The 26610-nt window shown below is 40.1% G+C and overlaps 2 protein-coding genes across 2 annotated transcripts; both read right to left on the bottom strand.

Annotated features, from left to right (window-relative positions):
• Nucleotides 1–2800: 2800 nt before the first annotated feature.
• Nucleotides 2801–4758, bottom strand: LOC141653731 (bidirectional sugar transporter SWEET4-like). The gene is made up of 5 exons (XM_074461576.1): nucleotides 4450–4758; nucleotides 4308–4344; nucleotides 3711–4089; nucleotides 3243–3362; nucleotides 2801–3141 (listed from the first exon to the last, which is right to left on the bottom strand). The coding sequence occupies exons 1-5, from the start codon at nucleotides 4490–4492 to the stop codon at nucleotides 2950–2952; spliced, it is 771 nt and encodes a 256-aa protein (XP_074317677.1). The 5' UTR covers nucleotides 4493–4758; the 3' UTR covers nucleotides 2801–2949.
• Nucleotides 4759–13432: 8674 nt separating this feature from the next.
• LOC141653729 (putative F-box protein At1g47790) lies at nucleotides 13433–17749 on the bottom strand. The gene is made up of 3 exons (XM_074461575.1): nucleotides 16364–17749; nucleotides 14665–14739; nucleotides 13433–13737 (listed from the first exon to the last, which is right to left on the bottom strand). Exons 1-3 carry the CDS (start codon nucleotides 17569–17571, stop codon nucleotides 13677–13679), a joined length of 1344 nt encoding a protein of 447 aa, XP_074317676.1. The 5' UTR covers nucleotides 17572–17749; the 3' UTR covers nucleotides 13433–13676.
• Between the last annotated feature and the right edge of the window lie 8861 nt (nucleotides 17750–26610).

The following is a 26610-nucleotide window of genomic DNA, read 5'->3' as shown; positions in this document are numbered from 1 at the left end:
AGTGGTCTTGGAAATATTTGAAAATTGGGATTGGAGGGATTTAATTGCGCCTTATCTGCAGCCGTGCGATGTACTTCTATCGTGTGGTTCTTATATCGATCCGTGTCATACATCTTTTGTCATATTCAGCCGTAGATGTCTATAATCGGACGGTTGTAGTTTTGCCAATCTTTCGACAGACGCCTCTCTTTTTTTAGCACGGAGAATTGCTTTTTAAGTTTACACATACCGCATGGGGCCTTCATTTTAGGGGAAACCATTAGGTCCACCTAGAGTCCTTGCAAGAAGTAAGCTTGTCAACAGAGACATAACCTTTCTCCGTGTGCACACTGTACCAACCGACGCGGCCAGAGATTGACGGCTGGAGATAATGAAGCCGGCGGAATAAATTTACCGTCGGGGCCTCCCCCTTGAAGAGACAAAGCCACACAAAGCCGACTATCGTCCTCATGGCCAACGGATGCAGTTGGGCCACAGCGACGTTCATAGCTTTAATGATGGCCATGACGTACTCATTCAAATCGAAACCGAGCTCTGTACTCCAAGTGTCGCATGTATACGCCGGTATGGCCTTGGAGGGGCGTGACGGCGGCCTCCTCCTCGGGATAACAATCTTGTATCCCCGCCAAAGAAGAAATGACCCTCGAAAAATTTCTCACCGTAACAATCGCCAACTTATGGGTCCAAGCTCGGTCAACGCGTGCCTTGCGGGCGTCACCGTGATCCATAACGCACGCGCCTCACCTCTTTGGGACGAGCCTCTTGAAAGATCATCACCAAAATCGTCCTCCGCGTCATCATCGACATCGGAGTCATCCTCCCATTCCTCCAAAATTCGAGGATCGACTTCAGGAGAAGGAGACCTAGGGCCCCCGTGCCTTATCGGGAGGGCGTCCAACTTCTCCTCCTCATCAAGGCGCGACGGGAACCCCCGCGTCGGTTTCTAGGCCCGATCGCGAGAAGACATGTTTACAATAATAACTTAAGAGTTAAGAAATTGGAAAGTTTGTTTACCTTGAAGAAAAACACCACGGAGTAACAACTCTGAAAATTAGAAGACAATGAAACCCTTGAAAGTTTAGAGGAAAATTTTGGAGAATGAAATTGGTGGCCAATTTCACGGGATAACCGCCCTATTTATAGGGAAAAGCCCATGAAGAAGGACCAATCGTGAATGACCCATGAAGCGTCAACCAACCAATCGGCGTGCGCGTACACGTGTCGGACATGCAATCACGGAATGTCAATCGTTGCAACGCTTAGACGTCAATCAATGCAACAGTGACCAAGCGTCTTCAACACGCCTATTCATATCTCCTTGCCTATTCACCTTCCTCAACGAATTCCCAAGCACCGACTCTCCGCGGCCACATAATCAACCAAGCTAAGAAGCGCCGGGGGCAATCAAAAACAACCTAAGACACTCAATCCTGGTCTCGGCCAACGTCACTTTCTTTTCCACATCGGATGCCCTTTACACATCCATGTGGAGGGGGATATGGTACGGCCTAAGAAAGACCAGTAGCCGAGGTAAAAGAAGCCGCCGCAGAAGAAGCCGATGCAGAAATTTTTTACAAATTACTTGCGCAGAATATACGCTCAAGCATACATCGAGCCCATACCACGGCATAGACTACGCTGGGGGCAAATTGATGGGGCATATTCGCACCGACCAAGTCAACATATTGAGCAAGGTCAAAGATATCCACAAAGTCAACGACTTAGACGGCCCTAGGCGATGCGGTCCATCGGCTGTCGGCTGGTCTCGGCATGGCAACCCCGGCCAAATGGACACATACCCGCGTACTCATATCTAAGACCCCTCGGCGGTGAGTCAACAGGGCCCGCCGGCCTGCCATAGGTCCCTCGGCCGAGGGGTAGATCAGTCTTTCCACCTGCTAGCCACTTGGCCACTACGTGACAAAAGGTGAAAGCCTATAAATACTCCTCAACCTTCATTGAGGAAAAGGGCCAACTAATCCACAACTAAACCTAAATACACTATTCATCTGGTAATATCTTCCTTATCTCTCTACAATATACATTCAGCCAAGTAACAACTTATCCCTTAAGTTTACTGACTTGAGCGTCGGAGTGAGTACGCTTGGCACAAAGCCAAGCCCTCAGTTCGTTCATTGTTGCAGGAGAGGCCGAGAGGAACGATTAAGACCAAAGGAGAATCCAACTCAAGACATCATTCAACAAGCCACGGGTGGTAACTATACTTGCTCTGGAATTACACCCGGAACAACTAGTATAGGCCCCGTGCAATGCATGCACGATGTTTATAGAATTTTAATTTTTAGTATACTATATTTATAGAGTTTAAATTGACAATTCATTATTTTTTAACGTTTGTCATCATTGTATTTTGATATGAGAGGAAAAAAATCAATTTAAGTGATACGCATAACATGAAATGTGTATTTTAATGAAGAAAAGTTTTTAAACAGATTTAATGATATTGTTTTATAACTTTTTTAACGGCACAGCTTTTAGCTACAATTTATCTTATCGAGAACGAAGTTTTTATCATCAAAAAACCTAAAAGAAAAGCTTAAATAGGGAACTATATTGAAATAGGAAAGAAAATAAGAGATTATATCAAAATAGGGGAAATTAGGTGCGTGGAAAAAAATAAAAATACTCGATCAAATATATTGCTTACCAAATAAAAGCGTAGTGTATTCGAAATTAGGTGCGTGGAAAAATAGCACAGGGAACAAGAACAGGAGCATAGAAGAGTCGAAAATGCGAGATTATTAAAAATACAGCAGCACACATGTAAAAAAAAAAAATGGTCCTCAGCAGCGAGAAAACGCAATGGTAAATTGATAAGCTCACCATACATCCAATTGAAAACCAATTTGAGTACAATTTTCTATAAGGAAAATCGTTTTATTGTTTTGTTACTAAAAGTCCAAAAATACATGAAAAAATATTGGGGCTTCATGGGATATGAGCCCTTCCATTGTCAGAGAATTGAGCTCCCGTTTGGGTGGTTCCTCCGTTAAAGCCAACTTCAGTTAATCCCACAGCCTTGGCTTTGCGTGCTGCCATCTGCTCTTGTGTTGACTTGTAATATGTTGCGTACAGAATCAGTTGGACCAACGCAAACAAGGTCCCCAAACCATTTGGTGCCTGCACAATGGAAAATGGAAATGCCATTTCTCAAATTTATTTCAACTCATTGTTTCATTGAATATGGAAATTTGATTTGAAATGAGAGATTGGGAGCTTACGGCAATGTAAGGATCAAATGGATGCAAAGCGTAGATCGTCCATGCTATGCCATTCGCAAATGAAGCAAATGACAGGAAAAATGGCATATATTCCACACTTTTTGTTGTGATCACCAATTTCTGCCCAAAATTAGTACAGTTATTAGTATAATATCAAACCATTCAAATATAGTTGCCACCTCACATAAAAACATTTTAAAGGGGTCGTTGTCACTTCACAATACGTTTTTCTTTTTTCTCGATAGATGACAAATTGACAACTAGATATAAGACGCTGGGGTAATGTTATTGTTGTCGCTGTTGTTGTATGTGACATTCCAAAAAAAGAAAACTCTCCTAATATACCGTCTTATGATAAGGTCATACTTAGATTTTCGTCAAGTGTAACACAAATTCTACAAATTTGAGTATGACACTAGACGTAAAATAAAGTTATATAATTGTGCCTAAAAAAAAAAAGAAACTTACCATGACAGATAAGGGGGAAGCATACATCATAATGTTGCAGACAATTGCAATCATGCCAACAATAGAAGACCTTTGTTTGGTGGTATGAGTAAGACTGAGGACGACTGCGGTCATAATTCCGACAATAATAACCTCAGCAATGGCAATTAACGCAACATTAAGCCTGTCTTTCTTGTTGGAGTAAATGAGAAAGAGAGTCAAGTATATAATCTCTATAAAGAAGCCAGCCCCATTAATAGTGATTACCAACATACTGTTAGGGTGGACAAAAGGCAGTCCATATACCACCCATAGCATGCAGTTCACAAATGTTGCTAGGTATGGTATTGCTGAGTACTGTTCCACTCCCTTTTTCTTGTATATCCCGATGAACGTCGGCCTATATCAATCAACCCAATTATGCAAACATTTTTGTCACTCTAATTATTTATTTAGATCAAATTAAGCATACTTTACAAAAAATTGTCGATGTATGAAAAACTTGTTTGCCACTTTGCGATATTGCTTATATCGGCTTTATGAAATCACATAAAAATGATAATAACGTTAGCAAAAGAATAAAATAAAAGGTAACATATGTATATGCATGAAACTTACACAGGAGACAAAAACAAGAAAAGAGCTGTGACATTTCCTGCAAACCATAATCAAAGAAAGTTACAAGTTACAACCATGTTATCACTTGCCATGTTAATATGTTATGAACATGTTAAAGAAACAAAAAACAGAAGATTATTACCAATAATTCCTGCTGCGAAACGAATTGCATCGGGTGAAACCATGGCTTAAAGTTTTCAGTGAAGGCGGTGAAGTATATATAATATAGGAAGAGGATGGAAGAAGTTTTTAGTTATTACAACTCTGAGTTTCTTAACTCATAGAGTATAACTAAACTTATAAAATTGAGCAACTTCCAAAAAAGAAGCCAAGAAAGGAAAAAGAAAAAAAGGAAAAAGGTGTGATTATAGTTATAGTACTAGAGCAGGTTGTTCATTAGCATGACATGTTAACACGGTTGGACAAGAGAGGTCATGAAATATTTGAGTGTGAGACATTTTACAAGAAAAATTAAAGTGTATTTATAGATTTAACAAAAATACTCCTATGTACTCCTATGTATCAAAATGTGGCACTGACTTCTAGATAATTAAATGACCCATTTGCATATAATGTTATGGCTTCCCATCGTCCCAATTGTTACGTCCACCATACCATACCCCCCATTTAATTTGGGATAATTCAATGCTATTTCTAACCTTTTTCATATATGGTAATTCAGAAACTACGTGCACAAGATGCGCGCACCTTAATCCATAGCATGCGAGTCCGTCTCAAACCATATCCAGCCAAGCTCGACCATGAGCCCTTGGCAAAGGAGTACTTCAATGCCATGTAGATTGTAGGCCACCAATTTGACCGTCAACTTGTTTACGTGGCCAATTGCTACAAGACAAATGACAGAACTTTATAAATACCGAGTATTCCACAACACATCATATATATAAAATAACTAGTCAACTCTTTTCTCTTCTAAGAATCTCGGTCTTTCGTAGTACAAGCCTCTATTTAGACATCAAATAACTAGTCACTCTACATATATTGTGCGGCACCTACACTTATTCAACGCGAGTATTCATTTTACCGATAACCATGACTATGCTTACAAGTTCAATGCTACGTTGGTCTTTAGTTACATTTGCTTAATCATACGGAGTATAGCTTTTAGGGTGTGTTTGGATTGAGGTATTTGGAGGGAAAAGAAAGGGAGGGAGAGTAGGGGATTTAAAATCCTTTATTTGGATAGCAAATGAGTGTGGAGGGAAATGGAGGGGGAGAGATTTGGAGGGATCCAATTTTCCTCCTCCAAGCCTAATCAAAATCTCTCCACAATAGGCAAGATTTGGAGGGAAATTGTATCCAAACAACCACACTCCATTCCCCCTCCCCTCCCCTTCCCTTCTCTCCCTTCCCCTTCCCTCCTTCCCCCTCCCCTCCCTTTCTCTCCACTTTTGCTATCCAAACACACCCTTAAGGGCAATTGAAATGGGAGATTATAAGGAGCTCCTTATATAAAACTGGTTTCTAAAGCAAGAAACCGGTTTCATGTTAGGAAAATGCGAGTAGAAGAGGGGACCACATCAAAAGTATGAAACTTTTACCATTGAGGAGAAATAAGAAGTTTTATAACTTTTGGTGTGTGTTGACGTGTCAATGAAAAAATTTAGTATGGAACTTTAAGCATTGCTATTGCCCAAAGAGGACTAAATTTGGTACATTTTGATTGATTGGAATTGGATAGGTAAGATTATGTAGCTATTGCACAGGGCTCTCCGTAGAATACGACTTTTTCTTGGCATACTAGTTTTTACATTTACCGATTTACGCAATACTTGATTGAATTACTTCATCAATTAATTCAAAGTTACCAGAAAATTGGTACTCTAGCCCAAATAAAAGTTATTTTGCTTTCTTAACTCAAAACTTGACCATAATTTGATCATGGCATCCGTCGGTAAGAGGTTATAAATTTACCGAGCACAATGTCATCAGTTTTATATGAAAAATCCCTTATGTTGTGTTATATGTGACTCTGTTAGTTACCGTCTCAACTATTTGTTTTCCTTTATATTTGTTGCGAATTGATAGAAACGTAAAGCAGAGAAAGATATTTGAGAGAAGTAATCTGTATGTTTTATTAATGATCAAAGCTCCCTTTTATAATACAATAGGAGATAACAAGAATATCTTGTTACCAAAACAACCTACTGTAAACTAGGAATTGACTGCATAATAATTGGAATTGATCACGTAAAGATAGCCTAGAATATTGTGCTGACTCCACAATATTCTCGTCCAATACCCCCCCTTAAACTGGAGCATGAAGATCAAGAATGCCCAGTTTGTGAAGTAAGTAATGAAACTGTCGAACCCCTAGAGGTTTGGTGAATATATCGGCAACTTGTTCCGTTGTAGGAACATGAAACGGCTTGACAAGATGACTTGTAATAGCATCACGTACGAAATGGCAATCGATTTCGATATGCTTAGTGCGCTCGTGAAAGACGGGATTCTGAGATAAGTGTATGGCTGATTGGCTATCACAAAACAATTTCATGGGCTCAGAAATTGGCACACCCAAAGTTGTTAACAAACCCTTCAGCCACTTTAGTTCACACACAATAGCGACCATAGAGCGGTACTCGGCTTCAGCCGAGGACAAAGACACTGTTTGTTGCTTCTTAGTCTTCCATGATATGGGAGAGTCACCAAGAAAGACAAACCACCCCGAAACGGAACGACGAGACAGAGGACATTTACCCCAATCCGAATCGCACCAGCCCGAAACCGTCAAGGAACTATTAGAGCGGAGCAACACTCCTTGACCTGGACTACCTTTGAGGTAACGAACAACCCGCAAAGCGGCGTTCATGTGAGACTGGCGCGGGGTGTTGAGGAATTGCGAGAGGAGATGCACCGAGTAGGATAGTTCAGGGCGAGTGACACCCAAATAAACAAGGCGGCCAATGAGTCGCCTATAACGCTCAGGGTCTTCACAAAGCGGAGAATTATCAGCCAGGAGGTTGTGATCGGTCTCCATAGGAGTGGAGGCAGGCTTTGCGCCTAATAAACCCGCTTCGGTAATAATATCAAGTGTGTACTTTCGTTGGTTAAGAAAAATCCCATCTGAATTCCGAGCAACCTCGATGCCAAGGAAATATTTAAGAGGACCCAAGTCCTTCATCTTAAAACAACGATGTAAGTATTCCTTGAAAATATTAATAGCGGCTGGATCATTACCCGTAATTACCAAATCATCAACATAAATGAGAATATGTAATCGAATGGCATCCTTTGAGTATGTAAAGAGCGAGTAGTCAGAATAAGATTGTTGAAAACCATACTGACGAAGGGCACTCGCGAGCTTAGAGAACCAGCAACGAGGAGCCTGACGAAGACCGTAAAGAGATTTTTTCAAGCGACAAACTTTGCCATCATTGCCCTGAGAGAAACCCGGTGGCAATTTCATATAGACCTCCTCGTCTAAGTCCCCGTGTAAGAATGCATTATGAACATCCATTTGATGTAATGTCCATTTTTTGACAGCCGCAACAACAAGAAAAGTACGAATGGTGACCATTTTAACAACCGGAGCAAATGTCTCGCCATAGTCAAGTCCTTCGACCTGATGATTGCCGAACACAACCAGCCGTGCTTTGAGCCGTTCGACTGAACCATCAGACTTATGCTTGATTTTGTATACCCAACGACACCCGAGAGCTTTTTTATCGGGAGGCAAAGCAGTGAGCTCCCAAGTGTGATTGGATTCAAGAGCATCGATTTCCTCCTTCATAGCTTTACACCACCCATCATCTTGGATAGCAACTTTGAAGGAGGGTGGTTCAAGACTAGTAGAAATAGCAGCCAAAAAATTGCGATGGCGAGAAGAAAACTTATTGCAATTTACATAATTAGCTAAGGCATAAGACGTACCTGAGGGAGATGATGGAGAGTCGGGTGAGTCGGGAGTGGATGGACTGTGAATGGAGTCGAGAACATAACCCTGCAAGCGAGAGTTTGGGAATTTCAACCTATGCCCGCGACCAATCGGAGCATCAGTAGCAGCGGGCTCGGGGTCGGGTACCGTGACAGAGGAGGGAGTGGCGGGAGTGACAATGTCAGTGGCAGCAGGTTCCGCGGATTCAGGGACGGAGGCAGGGGAACCAGGTTGGTCTGGTTCGGGTGGGTTATGGGAGGCGGGTGGGTCATGGGTTGTGGGTGGGTCATCAGGAGGAAGTAACGGGTCATTGTGACTGTCGGGTTCTTCAATTCCTGTATGAAATTGATGAAATGTTGTTTCATGAAAGACAACATCTTGCGAGACAAAAATAGTCCCGGTTTCAATATCGTACAATTTCCACCCTCTTTTATTGTGTGGATACCCAAGAAAAATGCACTTTCTACTTCGGGGTTCAAATTTATCGCCCTTAGTTTGTTGATTATGAGCATAACAAATGCAACCAAAAACCTTCATATTATTGTAAGATGGCAGGACGCCAAACAAAATTTCATAAGGTGTTTTATGAGCAATAATTTTTGAAGGAGTGCGATTAATAAGATAAGCAGCCGTAAGAACACACTCACCCCAAAATTCCTTCGGAAGTTTTCCCTGAAATAATAGGGCTCGAGCCACATTAAGAATATGCCGATGTTTGCGTTCTACCCGGCCATTTTGTTGAGGCGTGCCAACACAAGAGGTTTGAAACTGAATACCCTGCTGTAAAAAATAGTCCGCCATATTATTGAACTCCGTACCATTGTCACTCCGTACCACTTTCACCTGTTTTGAAAATTGTGTGTGGACCATGGATAAAAATTGCATAAATACGCTAGTTACTTCTGTTTTAGCAAGCAGGAGATAAACCCAAACAGAACGGGAACAATCGTCCACTATGGTAAGGAAATATCGAGCTCCGCAAGTTGAAGGGGTACGATACGGCCCCCAAAGATCACAATGAATCAAACTAAAAATGTCAGAAGCAATATTCTCACTCAAATTAAAGCTAGCACGAGTTTGTTTTGCTCGGTGGCACACATCACACACCAAGTTTTTATTGACCGAAAAAGAATGAGACAAAGGTAAAAATTGAACCACACTTCCCCCCGGATGACCAAGGCGTTGGTGCCATAATTCATAAGACCCAGATGCGTCCAAAGTATGTACCACCGTATTTGTATCCGACGAAGCCAAGATAAACAGTCCATCCCGAAGCTCACCACTCCCAATCATCTTCCTCGAGGAACGGTCCTGGATAAGACAACAATCCTTAGTAAATTGCAACGCATAATCATAATCAGTCGTTAATTGAGGGACGGAAATTAAGTGACAAGTTAAATGAGGGACAAATAAAACTCGTCGCAACGTAATAAAATTGTTAATTCTCACGGTTCCCATTCGAGAGGCCATAATCCTCTTCCCATTCGGCAATCCCACGGCGCGAGGAGGAATGACCATACTATCCGTAAATAAAGAAAGGTCACCTGTGACATGGTTAGAAGCACCGGTATCGATAATCCAAGAAATACACGTACCGGATAGTCGATCAGGAGGAATAGTTTGGAGGGCGTTGGCGTGAATCGTACCAGAAGAGCTCGACCCTACACCAGAACCCGTGCCGCCATTCGATCCAGAACCCGGACCCGACTTCTTACCACGACGTAATTCGGCCAAGGTGCGAGGCCTACTGCCCCACCAATCAGGAAATTTTTGACTTTTAATAAAACAAGAACTAATGTCATGGCCATGAACCTCGCAGTGAGAGCAAAATAATCTACGACGCTCAGCTTTCTCCTTTTCGCGAATGGCCTTCCATTCGTCAGGTGTGCGAGACCCACCAGGAGTAGCAAAAGCCACGACGTCAGTAACTATTAGGATATTAGGCCCATTAGGGCTAGGGTTTGGTAGTGACGGCTACGTCCTAGCATTTAGTAATGCTTAGGGTTTCTTGTAAGGTATTATAAATACCGATCAGTCTACTGATATCAATAATACAACTGAATACAATTATCTTTTATGAATTCTCCCCTCTATAATCTTATCATGGTATCAGAGCCTCGTTCTTGAGGTCTCTAAAAACCGCTTCCGCATTCTTACCGGTGGGTGACCGAAAATTTACACCCACCGGTAGGGATTTTCTCAATCAAAAAAAAAAAAAAAGGGTCATCCTCCCTCGTAAATTTCGTTGATAGTTTCCAGAAGTAATTGGCATCCACATGAATGGTTTCTAGGAGAATCCGTACCAAAGCAAGTCTAAATAATTTACCAAATAACTCTTCTTCTTTGAATTTAATCAAATTCTTCAATTTTGATCGAGGTGGTACAAAAGAAAAATACTGGCGAGTTACGCACTAGAAAAATACTGGCGAGTTACGCAATGAAAATTGTCTGGCGAGTCCTATACGCAATGAAAATTGTCTGGCGAGTCCTATACGCAATGAAAGTTGTCTGGCGAGTCCTATACGCACCCCTTACCACCTCGTGAAGATGAGAAGTTTTTTGAAGAAAGATCGAGATGAAGACGTTTTTTTTTATTATGATTGTAATTCTCCAATCGTAAAGTTCGTACTATGTACTGCCTTTACGATTGCGGGAGGGTATTAGGATATTAGGCCCATTAGGGCTAGGGTTTGGTAGTGACGGCTACGTCCTAGCATTTAGTAATGCTTAGGGTTTCTTGTAAGGTATTATAAATACCGATCAGTCTACTGATATCAATAATACAACTGAATACAATTATCTTTTATGAATTCTCCCCTCTATAATCTTATCAGTAACGTCAGCAGGGGTACCCGTCTGAAGAAGCCTTTCGGCTTGTAGGGTTGCATGGTAACCACGATTAAGGGTAGGCAGGGGTTCAAGTTGAAACTGATTGTTACGAAGTGTCCCATACAAGCTACGGTCTAATCCCATAAAAAACTGATGCAATCGCTCATTATCAAGACGCTTAATCGCCTTTCCAGCAATATCGCAAGTGCATTTCCCACATTGACAAGCGAAAGGGGGTTCATGAATAGATATTGCGTCCCATAAAGATTTTAATTTGCCGTAGTATTGAGTAACGGACATACCTTTTGTTTGACGACATTCACCCAATTCAGTTTTCAAAGAGTGAATAGACGTACCATCAACGACAGCAAATCGCTCCTCCAAATCCTTCCACATGGCAGTAGCGTCTTCAACATACGGAATGCTTTCGAGAACATCCGGATCGATGGTCGCACGCAGCCAAGAAACAATGGTACAATGGATAACCTCCCATTGCCCTAGCAAGGGTTCGTCAGACGGTTTTTTAATGGAGCCATCACAGAAGCCAAACTTGCGACGCGATTTTAACGACATACGAATCGAGCGGCTCCAATTGTCATAATTTCGATGATTGAGAAGAATGGTGGATAGTTTGAGGCTAGGCAAATCACCCGAGCCTAGGTAGAAAGGAGAAAGGGGATCGATTTTAGGGACGGAATTGTCCGTTTGTGGAATGTTATCTCCGCCAGTCATGGCAAGGAGAGAAAAAAAAAATGACGTTTTTTAGAAATTAAACCAAGCTCGATACCATGATAGAAACGTAAAGCAGAGAAAGATATTTGAGAGAAGTAATCTGTATGTTTTATTAATGATCAAAGCTCCCTTTTATAATACAATAGGAGATAACAAGAATATCTTGTTACCAAAACAACCTACTGTAAACTAGGAATTGACTGCATAATAATAGGAATTGATCACGTAAAGATAGCCTAGAATATTGTGCTGACTCCACAATATTCTCGTCCAATACTCCACAATATTCTCGTCCAATACGAATTTATATTTTAATCAAAAGTAAGTAAATGATTTATTATCGCATCCCTTCCTTCACTACTTTGACAAATCACGCTTATCCCCACTCCTTTTCCCTCCTTCACACCAGCATCGATGTTTTATTATCACATCCCTTCCTTTCGGCCTCCACCATCACCTCCCTCACTCCTAGTATGAGAATTGCCACCTCGAACTCCTCTACTACCCTGACCTCTTCCTCTTCTCCTCGTACCTCCCTTAGAATTTTTTTCACTCGCCGAATCACCCTATTGCAGTTGACACCAACATCATCGAAAATAGCTTTATTTAGCGCCTCCCTGCATATAGCCCAATGTCCAACCGTAAAGAGCTCCCCCTCACTACTATCAAAATCCCTCCATGCATCCTCCACCTACTCCCTCACCCTCCCATCTCTCACCAACGATCTCACCTCCACTCCCAACCCTTCCCATATCCTTTCCACCCACCCACACCCCATGGCAAGATGAAGACAAAAGTCGTCTTCTCACCAAAACAGGCCCATCAATCACGCAAACCCGGGTAGCTAAGTTGCTTCTCGTAGCCAGAGCTTCATTACAAGCCAAAAGGTCTTTACTCTTGGCCAAACCCGCGCACTTCAAATGCAATTCCATAACCATTTCTCCTTCGCCCTTTCCGACTGCCCATCCTCTTCTCCATAATCCCCCACAAGCGCTTTATAAGCCGATTTCATCGAATATAGACCGTTTTTCTCAAGGTCCCAGCAGCATATATCTTCGTTTTTGGTCATTGAGATGCACATTTTAAGAATTCTATCTTGCTCAAAGGGAAGGAATAAACTATGTACCTTATGTGTGTTCCAACTCCGCCCATCCACAGTGAATATTTCCGCCCAACCATATGCTGGTCAGCCTGCCTTCTTGGCGATATAATTTTTCGTGATTGCGTTACTTACTCTCCTTCGAAAGGCACCAGTATTGCCCTACCCTCTTTTTTGTCGCGTACCCTATTCGCTCCTATACGAGCCAGTTCTACTATATTCATACAATATGGTACTAAATCAATCTATCTTATCCTCATCCGTCTTAAGGGAGACTTATTGATATCATATTCGGGGCATGTAAAATGCAAAGTATCATATTGCAGATCGAAATTGTAAGAAAAAAAAAGTCCTTAAGGTCAGCGAATTTTTGATTTTTTAACCCATATTAGAGGCAGCCGCCCCCTGTCTCTACCACGGCGCCAAGGCTTCTAAGGATAAAATGGTTTGGCAAGGGTATCATTACAAGACGGCATTATAGGTTGAAATGACATTCTAGAAGCAGAAAACTGTTTCTAGGTTTCCTGCCAAAGTTTCCGACCAACGAAAGCATCTTAACAATTTTGCTAGAATGTAACAATGCCTGCATGGCATATACATTAACGGAAGAGACCAGATGTCGTCATACAGTCTATCAGATACGAAACTGGAAGTGAGAATCGGATACAGTATACTAGTTACATCCCCGATCATCAAAAGACAGAGTTTGGTAAATGCCATACTTTAGAATCAAAATACAGAGTTTACTAACTTTCTGGAGTTGCTTGCCTGCTTGCCATCAGTGGCATGATTTTGAGGCATCGTAATAAAGCTAGAACTGTCGACGGAACTTGTCCATTTGATTCAGGTAAGAACATAATTTCCCTATTTTTCTGCAAAGCAATCAAAAGTTTATACGACAATTAGCACCCAGCAGACTATGACAGAATTATTTTATACTTTATGGACTTATGGTCCATAAGCTGCCGAATTCGCTCAACTGAAACAAATTATGAAACTGTTTGTGCGTATTCGTATCATGAAGTTTGATTAAAATCTATGTATCAGTTACTCTATCAAGTACCAGCCGTATTGAACCATTATCAGTCAAGTATCTGTTATATCGGTGATACTACTGATATATGGACCAAGGAACAGCTGTATCGGAAGTACAGGCTGTATCGGTCAAGTAATAGGCGTAGCAGCTACAGTATTGGTTATTTTGTACCTTGAGGTGAATTTCAAGCTTACCACCAACCCAGATTCAAACAAAATCACTTTATCCTCACTGAGAATATAAACCTATTCAATGCTTAGGGTGCGAAATCACTATAACAAGTGAACAAATTGGCCAAAATAATCCCTCTCAAAAAAAAAAAAAAATTGGCCAAAATAATTAAAGCTTAGTTATGTCAGACAATAACATCCACTCAGATTAAAGATGCAACATTTCTCATACAACAACAACAACAACAACATTACCCCAGTGCCTCAATGGCTCCCGCAAATTGCGGGGTAAGGGGGGGTCGGATGTACGCAGCCTTACCCTTGTGTTAGAAACACAAAGAGGTTGTTTCCGAATGACCCAAGATGAAAATTGCGTCGAGAGATGCAACATTTCTCATGAGTTAATAAAATAGAACGGGGGGATCAATTCATGGAGTGGACAAAAAAAATTATCTCGGAAAGGTCCAAGCATTCGTATGCAATAAATAAACTGTGTATACACTACTAGGTAACAAAATGCTCCTATTTTGCTGAAGCATTACTCTAAGAAAATTCAATCAAGTAAAACATGTTTGGGCAAAGAGGTATCTTACGAAGATTGAAGTTTTTCAGGTGAAAGTTCCTCATCATCGCTGCTGCCATTCTCATCTTCCTCCAGCAGAAATCTCCTACAACCACACGCACGAGACTCATAATATAGCAACATATCGCAGTAAGTATCGACAACAACTTTTTCATCCCTCGCTTCAAAAGCACTATGCAACTTCAAAGCATACTTCGTCCATTCCATTTATTCTTGTCCCCATTTATCAACAGTATTACAACAACCACAACAACAACAACAACTAACATCAAAGCCTTACTCCCTAAATGATTTGGCGTCGGCCAATATGAATCATCATTTGAAACTGTCAATAGGAAGCACCATATTAAGAATGATGCTGGTGGGAAATTCACTAGTTTAATTTACCAAAGTTAGAAAGGGGACAGTTACTATGGGATGGAGTGATGGACTAAAAAGAAAAGGGACAGTTTGATTGGAATAGAGGGAGTAACAGAAAACTAGCTCTTAAATATCTTTCAACGATACATAACAAAGTTACATGTCGAAGAATATCAAAATATCAAATCAAGAGGAAGGCTAGCCAAAACTAAACATTCATTCAATTAAACTAACACTTGGTAAACAGGATAAAAACAGGAAGAAATCGACAAAAATATTTGACAGAAAAATCTTAAGAAAGGATGCCATGAAAATTTTTAGCTTTAAGCTGCAATGACAGAGATATGCATGTGAACTCCTCTTCTTGACCCCTTATAGATAGAGGGTATGGATAGACGAGAAAATACCAGGAACAACTTCAACCAAGGTAAATACTAGCAAAGCAACAGAATAAAGAAAGAATCGAGAAGGCAGTGATGAAGTCTTCATAAAACATATGCCACAAAAGTTGAGTTGCCATTTGGAACAACATTACCATAGTCCATGATTAGTGTTGGAAACATGTACATATAAAGCCACATCATTCCACACAACTAAAAGCATATATCCACATTAAATTACGACAATAAATCTCTAATTTACTACAAATTCTTATGACTCCTAGCTCATGTTTCATCTATCACTTCTTACTCACAATGGAACTTCAAAATGTAATACACGTCCGGTTCTTCAGGATTAAAGTAGATAGAAATTGAAGATATTTAACAATCACACAAGCTCTACTGAAAAAGAACAATCATTTACGCCATCATCTACAACAGATTAACTCCGGAATTACAGTGTTTACACCAGCTAATTTAAGATGAAACAATCTACCAACCAGGGCCAACCAACGTACTCAATAACGTGACCATACCTTCCTTGTCATAACAATAAAAACAGAGAGCATAGATATGGATTTGGATAGGTTTAAACGCATTATTGAGGACGAATCTTAAGCCAGGCAAGTACACCGAATGCATCAGAAAACGGAGAACAATATAAGCTCGTTACTGAGTCACCAATACCACATACAAAATTCACAAGACGGAGGAATATTTAAGCCCTAACATACAAATAAAAGTTAGATCAATCCTACAACTGCTAATCATGCATATATAATACCGACAAACTTCTAATCATGGCCTCGTATAATAATGTGCTTCCGATTCTAACAGTTCTGCCAAACCCAAATAGCACAAGTACATAGAATACGACATAGGACAGTAGCACCAAGTCCTAACATATACAAAAATTATCATTCCGAAACCATCTTAAATCAGAGAAAAGAATGACCCTTGATGATATACCTCATATTCTTACAGTCCTTGTTCAGAAATGCCAGACTCTCGACAAAAGAGCACGCCTCGTAGAGGGCAGGATGGCCTAATGCAAGCACCACCACTTTGCTGGTCTTGGGATCATAAGATAGAAGGTGGCGACTCTTACTAGCAGCAAGCAACTCACCATTGTTCTTCAAGTAAATAGCCTCATGTACTACACTATGCCGAATATCAACACTAGCAACCTTAATCCAAGACGTGAACTTATTATACTCCTTCTTAACCCAGAGATTATAATGCGCTAATTCTCCAATCACCATCTCAGTCATTTCATAGTGATTCACACACAACATCCCTTGACATTCCGAGATCAATAGACCTAAAGGACAAACCTCCCTCAATTCCAAAGGCAATTTCATCATCATAAACTTCTCCTTCTCAACATTAAACAAAAGCAACAAATTACTCTTATGACTAGCATTATTCTCCTCCCCAAACCTCTCATAGGCAACCCAATGAACACTCCCCTTTAGAAAGCATTGCTTCCATTCCTTATCAAAGGTACAATAATGGACATTATCCCCGGAAACCCACCTCCATTTTCCTTCATTAACTGAGTACAACTCTGCCCGAGGTGGGGTCTCATCCAACCCATCACTTCTTTGGGGGTACACAATCCTAATAACCTTAAAGTCATCATTAACACTATCATATCCAAAACCGGAAGCAGTCATATATGGCCCGATTAGGTCGAAACAGGCTCTAGGCTTAGGAAGGTGGATAAAACAATTGACCAAAGGGTTCCACAGAATAAAAGTATACCGGGTACTAAAGTAGTCATCAGATAAGTAAATCACCCCATTAACAGAACCAACCATCCTAAACTGTAACCCATTTCTAGTCTTAAAAGGGCAGATAAAGGTCTTTAGGGTTAGGGTTTCTAGGGTTTGCACCGTTGCAGCATCAGTATCAGAGCAAATGTAGTAGAATTCTTTAGGGTTTTTTTGTGGGTTTTTCTTAGTGAAGCTTCTGAGAAGAAAAAGATTGCAACTTGTTTGTGAAATAAACTTAATATGGGAAGAAATGAAAACAGGGGAAGTTATAAGGGAATACCATTTCTTGGAAACACACATGCAGATACCGAGTTGACTCACTGGAACTCGTTTAAGAATCTCCGGCCATAAAGATTCTATCTTCAGGGGAATCTCCGGTGAAGTTAGTGATAAATCTGACATTTTTTGTTTTTTTTGGTGACCAGAGTAGGGAGAGAGTGTTTGCAGAGGAAAAGCCAAGTAACTTTATAAGATACAACGGGTCTAATTTAACTTCTTGTACCAAGTTTTAACCCTTGCTTTTATTTCTGGTACGCCTACATTCATTTTACGACAATGCCCTTCCACTCACAAAACCTGCGAGAACAAGACATCTTTAGTCCAAGTAGACCGAGAACAAGACATCTTTAGTCCAAGTAGACCTGTTAAAACGGAACCGGCGGGGCGGCGGGTAGGTTATTATGTGTTCAGCTATTTCAGGTTCAGGTAAAATATAGGTAAGGACAATTCCAGGCTTGTAAAATACGAGTTGGGTTTGTATGAGTTTCAGGAAGAAACGGGCTAGACTAACGCTTTTTTATAGATGTTTTTTTAAATTTTAATTATAAACATATACTTATTCATATTTTATTTATATACTTATTAGAAAGAATAAGCATTTTCTATTTAATATTTTCAACATCGCTACGCTAAACAAAGTATTAAATTGATCAATTGTTATACTTACATGACAAGCGGTGACAATATTTATATGGTAATTATTTGATTAATTAATCGTGTGTTATAACTATGTTTTAAAATAAATATAAGCATATTTTATTTCAAAAAAAAATAAAATTTAGATTATTTTACTATTTTATATTAGCTTTAAATACATATTTTTAATACCTATTTTTGGGTCGGGTCACTAGTCAACCGGGTCTTGACTCTAAATATTCGTGTTATTATCAGGCCGAGTCGTCTTCGAGTTCGGGTTGAAAAGAGCGAGTTATTTTCGAGTTATTTTCGGGTGGGTTTCGGTAAGTTTTTCAAGCCGGGTCATGTATTGTAGGTCTGCTTAGAAGTAATCTTGCACTTTATTTTTGCCTATTGTATGTTATTTTTTCCATTATCAAAAAAATACTCTTAATTATTGCTTTGTTTTTTTTTCCGCAAATACATGAAGGCTTATGGAAGTCGATATCCTTTTAGCCTTTGTTTGTTTGATGCGAAAATTACAAGTTCACATGAAATATAAAATTATGGAAATTTGGGAAGTAAACTCCTTTAATTCATAAGAATTTTCCGACAGTATTTGGTTGTTAATGTGTGAATTCACTTCCGTAAGAATGGAATTGCATTTTATGAATCCCCATTTTTTTTAAAAAAATGACAACCAAACAACTCCAATTTTTGTAACCTTCTCGGACGTATATAGTAAGAATGGTCTTGATTTAGTGAAATTTGCATAATTAGAACATTGCACCTTCACGCAAGTATATTCGGTGGTTGACTTAGAAGGACCATCTTTAGTCAAACGGGTTCATACTATCTATATCTAAAATGAAAATTGACACACTTACAATGAAATCAGCAGTAAGTAGATTATATATTCGATGTACTGTCATCAATTGTATAGTTTATGAGTATTATAAAGTTTTTGAGTGTAATACTACGGTTTTCTATGTCTGTGGGTACTCTATCGAGTGGGACTTACTCTGTCGAGTAAGTATCTTTTTACGCAAAACAGTTGCTGACCTGATGGGTACTCGATCGAGTAAGTGTGACACTCGATCGAGTAAGGGGCACTCGATCGAGTAAGTGCGTATTACGGGTTGTTTAGCCGAGTTTTGTTAATAATACGAGATTAATATAAAAGGGCTTCCGTCACTTTGCTTAATCACTTTTAATCTTCTAAAAACCTTTCAAAGAAAAGAAAACAGTTACGTAGTTCGCATTCATCGCATTATTAGCAAATCCCAAGGCTAGGATCGTCGGATTGTCTCGTTCTTTACGCTGTTGTGATAGTTGTGTCGAAGGTAAGCTTCTCGTATAATTTTTATAATGATTTAGTAAGTTTGTTTAAAACCCTAATTGGGTAGATTTGGGGGTTTTGGGTGTATTATGATGATTAGGTGGTAATTATGTGATTATGTGTTATAGGAGGAGGATTCGTAGAGGAAATGTTTTGATTAGCTACTTGACGATCGTGTGATTGCTATTCCAGGTAGGGTTTCCCTACTCAGTATTGTTTACATGGCATAATTGATGGTTGGTTGGTTGTTGTTGTTGTATATCATATTGGTATTGGATTTGGAATTGGTGATTGTTGATAGTGTAGTGTGATTGTCGTATAATTGTCTGTGGTTTGCGAGGTGCGTCCTCGGCTGAGTGGAGTCACTTGCGGGAGTGGTTTCACGCCTTTGATTCGCCTTCTGTGGAACCCTCCACGGAAGGGATGTGAACATTTAGGAACTTGGGTTTATCGCTCGGATGAGATGAGCGGGGCTTAGGTGGAAACGACTGCGGTCCCCCACTGGCGGTGTGGAAATACTTGTTGCGATGAGTATTCTGGCAGGATTACACACTTTCAGGTGTGTGGTGATGTGATGGAGTTTGGTTGATTGGATTGGATTGTGGTATTGTTTTATTACAGCTGTGTTGTTTTGTGTAATCAGTACTGACCCCGTTTAATTGTTTTAAAAACTGTGGTGATCCATTCGGGGATGGTGAGCAGTTATTGGGTAGGTATGAGACGGCTTACACGAGGGATAGCTGGGATGAAGTCATCACAAGAGTCACTAGAATCTTCCGCTTGTCGTGAACTAGTTTATTTCATTTGGATTAGTATTTTTTAGAATGGTTGTATTTTCTTTTATCACTTTGGGATTTGAACTTGTATCGTTTTAAACTTATTTATTAAAGTATGTTTCTTTATGGTCTATTTGATATTCATTGCCTCGGGTAACCGAGATGGTAGCATTTCTATGTCTTAAGTGGTCCTGGTAAGGCACTTGGGGTATGAGGGTGTTACATTGAGTTTTGTTTTATAAATTATGAGCTTTATTAAAAAAATTGAGTTCATTCACTTAAACATTTTTTTTAATGAAATGTAAGTAGTATTAGAAAAACGAGAAAACAATCCTGTTACATGGTAGGCCCAAACCAAAATTAGACCATCCCCACACAAACAAAGAAAACGGACCAGACATACATGGACCAGGCCTAAATCCTAATTTTCAGACAACAAAAACCACACAGCCAACAAAACGAAATAGAAACCCTATTTCTAACAACAAAACCCGTTGCTTCATCTTCCCCTCAACTCTCCATCACCTTGTTTTCTCCACCAGTCTCTCGATCCATCTCCGGTCGCCTTCCCTGAGTTTGATTTGTGTGTGCCCCACGAGCTTGGTTCGAATCTCAGCAGTAATCACCTGAATCAACTATTCCGGTCTCATGAGCTTGTGGTCAAATTTGCAGCCGTTCCGTTGTTGCCACACATGGTAGATGCATGCATTGATGGTAGCGTTGATTAGATCCCGTCTAACCACAGAAGAACCTCTGCTCAATCTCCATTGTTGGACATCATGGGTAGGTATATCAACTCGGAGCCAATCCTCTAGTCCCTTGATGATCCTTGCACTGTATACACAAGCAAAAAAAACAAGCGGTCTTCTGATTCTGTCTCCTCCTCACAGATATTACAGGTATCCGTAGTGCTTATCTCCAATCTATGCAATTTACCATTCGTATTTAAACTATTATGGTGGTAAATCCATGAAATGATGTTGTGTTTTGGAATAGACCATTTGTTCCACACGATTTGAGCCCAATTTACATCGTTCCCCTTACTTCTGATGTATTCATAACCTTTTACTATCGAGTATTCATGTCCCCTTTGTGTATTCCAGACTTGATGTTGATAAGCCTCCTCAAAAAGACTCTTGGCAGATTTTTCTCTAGTATCAACTAGAGTCAACTAAAGGTTTATATGTCTGCCAATTAACTCCTTTTATATAGGTGTGATTGACGCATTTAACCCACATATGATCGGGTTTTATAACAATCCACCACACCAGCTTCCCAATCGCGACTTTATTTCAGTCTATATCTGTAACACCCCGCTATTTACAAGTTATATCTACGGGTTACTCTCTCATTTATTTTGTTAATATTGACTTTTAAGTTGTTAAAGTAGTTAAGTATCGCTTTGGAAATAATTTTATTTACACGTCCTTTTTAATTATTCAGGAAAAAAAATGTTTATTTAAAGCCCGAACTTTAATGTTAGACTTTGACCCAACTAGAACGGGAAAAAAAAAAAAGAATACTTCATGAAAAACTCTTTAGCTTTCACCCGGTTTTCCAATTACCCTTATACCATCCTAGTCTTTTATTTTCCCTAACTTCCTATTCACACTCAATTCACCTTTCTCCTGCATCCCTACTTTTCCCTATTCTGTTCTTGGTCGCACGCCACCGAACTCCGACAACGATCCTAGTCGTTCCTCTTTTTCCCTTTCTTTCGCACTGCTTATTTATTGTAAGTATTCCATCCAATCTTGTTTTGTTTAGTTTTATAAATCTGATTTTCTTTTAATAAGTAACGAGTCCTCTGATGCATGTGACCTTAATATGTCGATCAAGGTTGCGAGAATTGGGTAGTTGGTTTGGTTGATTTCAAGTGTGTGACCTGATTTTATTCAACTTGTGATAATGGTTTTTCTTTTTTGTTTTAATTTGGTTGTTTTCTTGTGAGACGGGTGTGATTACGCGAGACATAGGTGTTGGACCGTTTTATCGTTTGAGGTTAGAATGAGTTACATATATAGAATTTGCAGGTTGGTCTTTGAGGTAATTAATATATGGGTTTGAGGGGTTCAGGTTCGTTGTCGGAATGAAGGTTCGTTGTCGGAATGAATGGTTGTGTTTGGGGTGCTATGTTGCTTTCTGGTTGTTATCGTATAGTTGAGGTTCGTACCTGTTGCTGAATTGTCGTGAGTATCTGTTTAAGCTAATACAAGATGATCAATCATTAGTTGCTGCGTCACTATCAGTTTGTGTATGGTATATTATCTCGTATGGGAATTTATTGTACCAAGGTTTGTTATTTGGAAATTTGAGTGGCTAGGAGAATTTGGTTCATTTACAAGTCTGAATAACAAGAGCATGATCTTGGGAGTTGACTCTTAACATTTGATTTCCACTTATTATTGGTTGGGATTGAGTAAGATATTATGGACTACTAACTTGGTTATGCCGATGAAGTACTATGTTTTGTTTTTATTGAATTTAAAGCAACTGTAGAATGTAGAAGACATTGAAGGCATTGAAGCCATTGAGAGCAAAGTAGTTGTGTAAAAGAGTTTTCATTGAATGAAATTTTATAGTACAATGTTTCAGTGTATATACACAGCTAGCAAAGTGGACAAAACATCATAGGATTAAGCTAAGGACTGGATAAAGCTATGAACCATTGTACTTTCTTCACATAGGTCACTATCACAGCTTTTGTCAATCATCCGTCCTTTTCTTCCTTACATCATTCCTTTTATGTTGATTTTTGCTTTGTGTATGAGATTTGTTTCCCCAGTTGTCCTTACCTTCTTTACACTCCCCCTCAAGATGAGAGTGGAGTCCTGACGAAACTCCCATCTTGGAGAGTAAGTACTTATGCTGGTAGACAGGACATGACTTGGTGAAAATGTCAGCAACCTGTTCTTTGGTGTTGACATAGGAAGTGGTCATCAGACCTTGTTGGATTTTTTCGCGGATGAAATGACAGTCTACTTCAATATGCTTGGTCCTTTCATGATATAGGTGGGTTTGCTGCAATGGCAAGGGCAGCTTGATTGTCACATTTAAGGTGAGCAGGACCCAAGTGTTTGAGACCAAGATCTTGGATTAGTTGGAACAGCCAGGTGACCTCACAGGTTGTCATGGCCATATCTCTATACTCAGCCTCAGCAGAGGATCTAGACACCACAGATTGATTCTTTGACTTCCAGGTTATAGGTGAATTAACTAGGAGAATGCAGAAACCAGTGGTAGATTTTCTATTGTAAGCACATGAAGCCCAGTCAGAGTCACAATAGGCAGTAAGATGGGCTGCTGAACTACTGGCAAATAAGATGCCTTGACTGGGAGCTGCCTTAAGGTATCTTAAGACTCTTCTGGCTGCTTGCATATGATCAGAGGTAGGAGTTTGGAGGAATTGACTGAGTAATTGCACTGAGAAGGCAATGTCTGGCCTAGAGATAGTGAGATAGATCAATTTCCCAACTAATTTCCTTTAGGTGTCAGGATGTGGCAGAGGAGTGCCCTTCCCCGGCTCAATTTTGAGGATTGGACTAACTGGGAGTTGAATGATATTGGACTTATCCATCTCAAAAGTTTGAAGAAGATCAAGGGTGTATTTCTTTTGGGAGATAAAAATGCCTGCATCACTTCTCTGAACTTCCAATCCAAGGAAGTAGGAGAGTTCTCCCAAATCTTTCACGTGGAAAGAGGAGTTGAGTTGTTGTTTGAGTGCCTGGATTTCTGAAGGACTGTCCCCTGCTATCACCATGTCATCAACATAGATGAGAACAGCAGTGGTATGTCCATCCTGCTGCTTGACAAATAAGGAGTGATCTGCATGAGACTGTCTATAACCACAATTTGACAGGACATAAGAGAGTTTAGAAAACCACTGCCTAGGGGCTTGCTTGAGGCCATACAGTGACTTGATAAGTTTGCAAACCATACCCTCACCTTTGACTAGATGTGACTCCCCCTGACCAGAAAAGGTGAGAACACCATCACAGTACCCTTGTGGCAAGTTCATATAAATATCTTCATCTAAGTCCCCATGGAGGAAAGCATTGGCCACATCCATTTGGCATGTTTCCCAATTATTCATAGCTATGAGTGCAAGCAAGGCTCTCATAGTGGACATTTTGGCAACAGGAGCAAAGGTTTCATCATAGTCAATGCCCTGCTTTTGTCTGAAGCCTTGCACAACCAATCTGGCCTTGTATTTATCCACTGATCCGTCTGGGTTGTACTTTATTTTATAGATCCATTAACACCCTATGGGCTTTCTTCCCTTGGGAAGTGTGGTGAGAATCCAAGTGTTGTTATCGTGAAGAGCTTGAAGTTCCTGATTCATTGCTTTAATCCACTTGGGATCTTGGGCAGTTTCTTGGAATGAGAGTGGATCAGGAGCAGTGGCAACACAGACATGACCAGCAAAGGGCTCACTAATGTGTAGTTGAAAAACATTAGCAATGGTGGCAGGAGCCATGACTGGGTTGTTTACCACAAAGTCCTTAGTCCATGCTGGAGCTCTTCTGTCTCTGCTAGGTCTGATGTGTGCATTAGTGTCAGGAATAGGGGCAGAAACCTGACTAGGAGAGGTCTCAAGAGTGTGAGCACTGTCTTCAGCAGTGGCAGGCCTTAGAACCTCAGGTTCAGCATAAGGAGTGATATCAGGTGTTGTGGTAGATGCCTCAGGGAGCAGGTGGAGTTGTCCTGACTGTAAAGATGAAATGTATTGACTGAACTTGGGAACCCTGCAAGGGAAAACATGTTCATAGAACTTGACATCCCTGGACACAAACACAGTCTTGTTTGTGATGTCATATAACCTGTACCCTTTCTGAGAAAGAGGATATCAAAGGAAAATACAAGGAACCCCCCTTGGTTGGAATTTATCTTTGTCTTTGCTAGGATTAAAAACCATGGCCAAGCATCCAAAAAATCTCAGTGTATTATAATCAGGGGTTTTCCCAAATAGAACCTCATATGGTGTGCTATTTTTGAGTATAGGTGTAAGTAATCTATTGATGATGTATGCAGCTGTGAGGACACGGTCTCCCCAGAATGACAGGGGTAAGCCTGCACTGAATCTGATTGCCCTACTGATCTCAAGCAAGTGTCGGTGTTTTCTCTCAACAACACCATTTTGTTGTGGTCTATCAATGCAACTGGTGTGCTGCCATATTCCTTTTGACAGGATAAACTTCTTACTATCTCCTACTGTAAGTTCTAGGGCATTGTCAGATCTGAGTATTTTGATAGTTTTGTCAAATTGTCTTTTAATAAACTTGTAGAAGTGCATAAGTAAATTAGCAACTTCAGATTTATGTTTCATCAAATATACCCAGGTGGCCCTAGAATGATCATCAACTAGTGTGAGGAAGAACCTATGTTTCCCTCTGGTTTCTTTTCTGTATGGCCCCAGACATCCATGTGCACCAGATCAAAGGTGTTGGCTGCTGTTTGAGTTCTAGTAGGGAAAGGTAGTTTGGTTTGTTTGGCCATAGAGCAGGTGATGCACATTGTGTGACAGTTTGGAGAAGAAGTGATATTTGGTATGAATTTTAACTTGCTGTCAGCAGCATGGCCCAATCTCAAGTGCCAAACATTACTACTCTTGTCATTAATGATAGAAGGAACATTACATGAAGCATCAGGAGCATTACAAGAATTTGAGGCTATGCTACCTGATGTTTGCCCATGACAAGCAAAATTACCATCTAATTTGTCATTACATAAACCAGGATTTTTCATCCTGGTGAGTACATTAGTTAACTGGGGATGGGATTCTCTGTCCTTATTTAATAAATAATAAACACCCCTAATTTCTCTTCCAAGTCCCTTAATCCTCTTGGTGTAAGAGTCCTGTATCACACAAAGATTAGCATAGAAAATCACAAAACATTGTTCTTCATTAGTTAGTTTGTGCACAGACAGTAGATTATGTTTGAAGGTTGGAACAAATAGGACATTTTTAAGGTTATGCCATTAGTGAATCAGATATGTGCCGGTGTAATAAAGGATGTTACTCCATTAGGTAGATTAATTTTGGGTGTGTGCTTAAGTTTAACCACCTCATCTAATATATTTAGATCAGATATCATGTGGTTGGAAGCACCAGTGTCAATGATCCACTCATGTGATGTTTTTGAGGTGAGATTGCAGTTCAAGTAAGCCATACCTGCAAAGTTAGCTTCCATTTCATCCTCAGTTTCAGGATAATGACCAGTTCCCTTTCCCTTGTTCATCAGTTGTTCAAATTGTTGAGTTGTCAAGGTGATAGATCCACTAGTGTCATCTTGACCATCTCCTATCATGGCATGAGCAGCCATTTTTCCAGATTTGAACCTTTGATTATACTCCCCTTTGTTCATTCCTGACTTGTACCCTTTTGAACTGGAGCCTTGATGACCATGCCTTTGCTTGTATGACTGAGATTTC

The sequence above is a fragment of the Silene latifolia genome, chromosome 4, assembly GCF_048544455.1.
Source record: "Silene latifolia isolate original U9 population chromosome 4, ASM4854445v1, whole genome shotgun sequence".
NCBI lineage: Eukaryota > Viridiplantae > Streptophyta > Magnoliopsida > Caryophyllales > Caryophyllaceae > Silene > Silene latifolia.
Note: the sequence above shows the minus strand (reverse complement) of the source record. Positions and strands in the feature narration are given on the sequence as shown.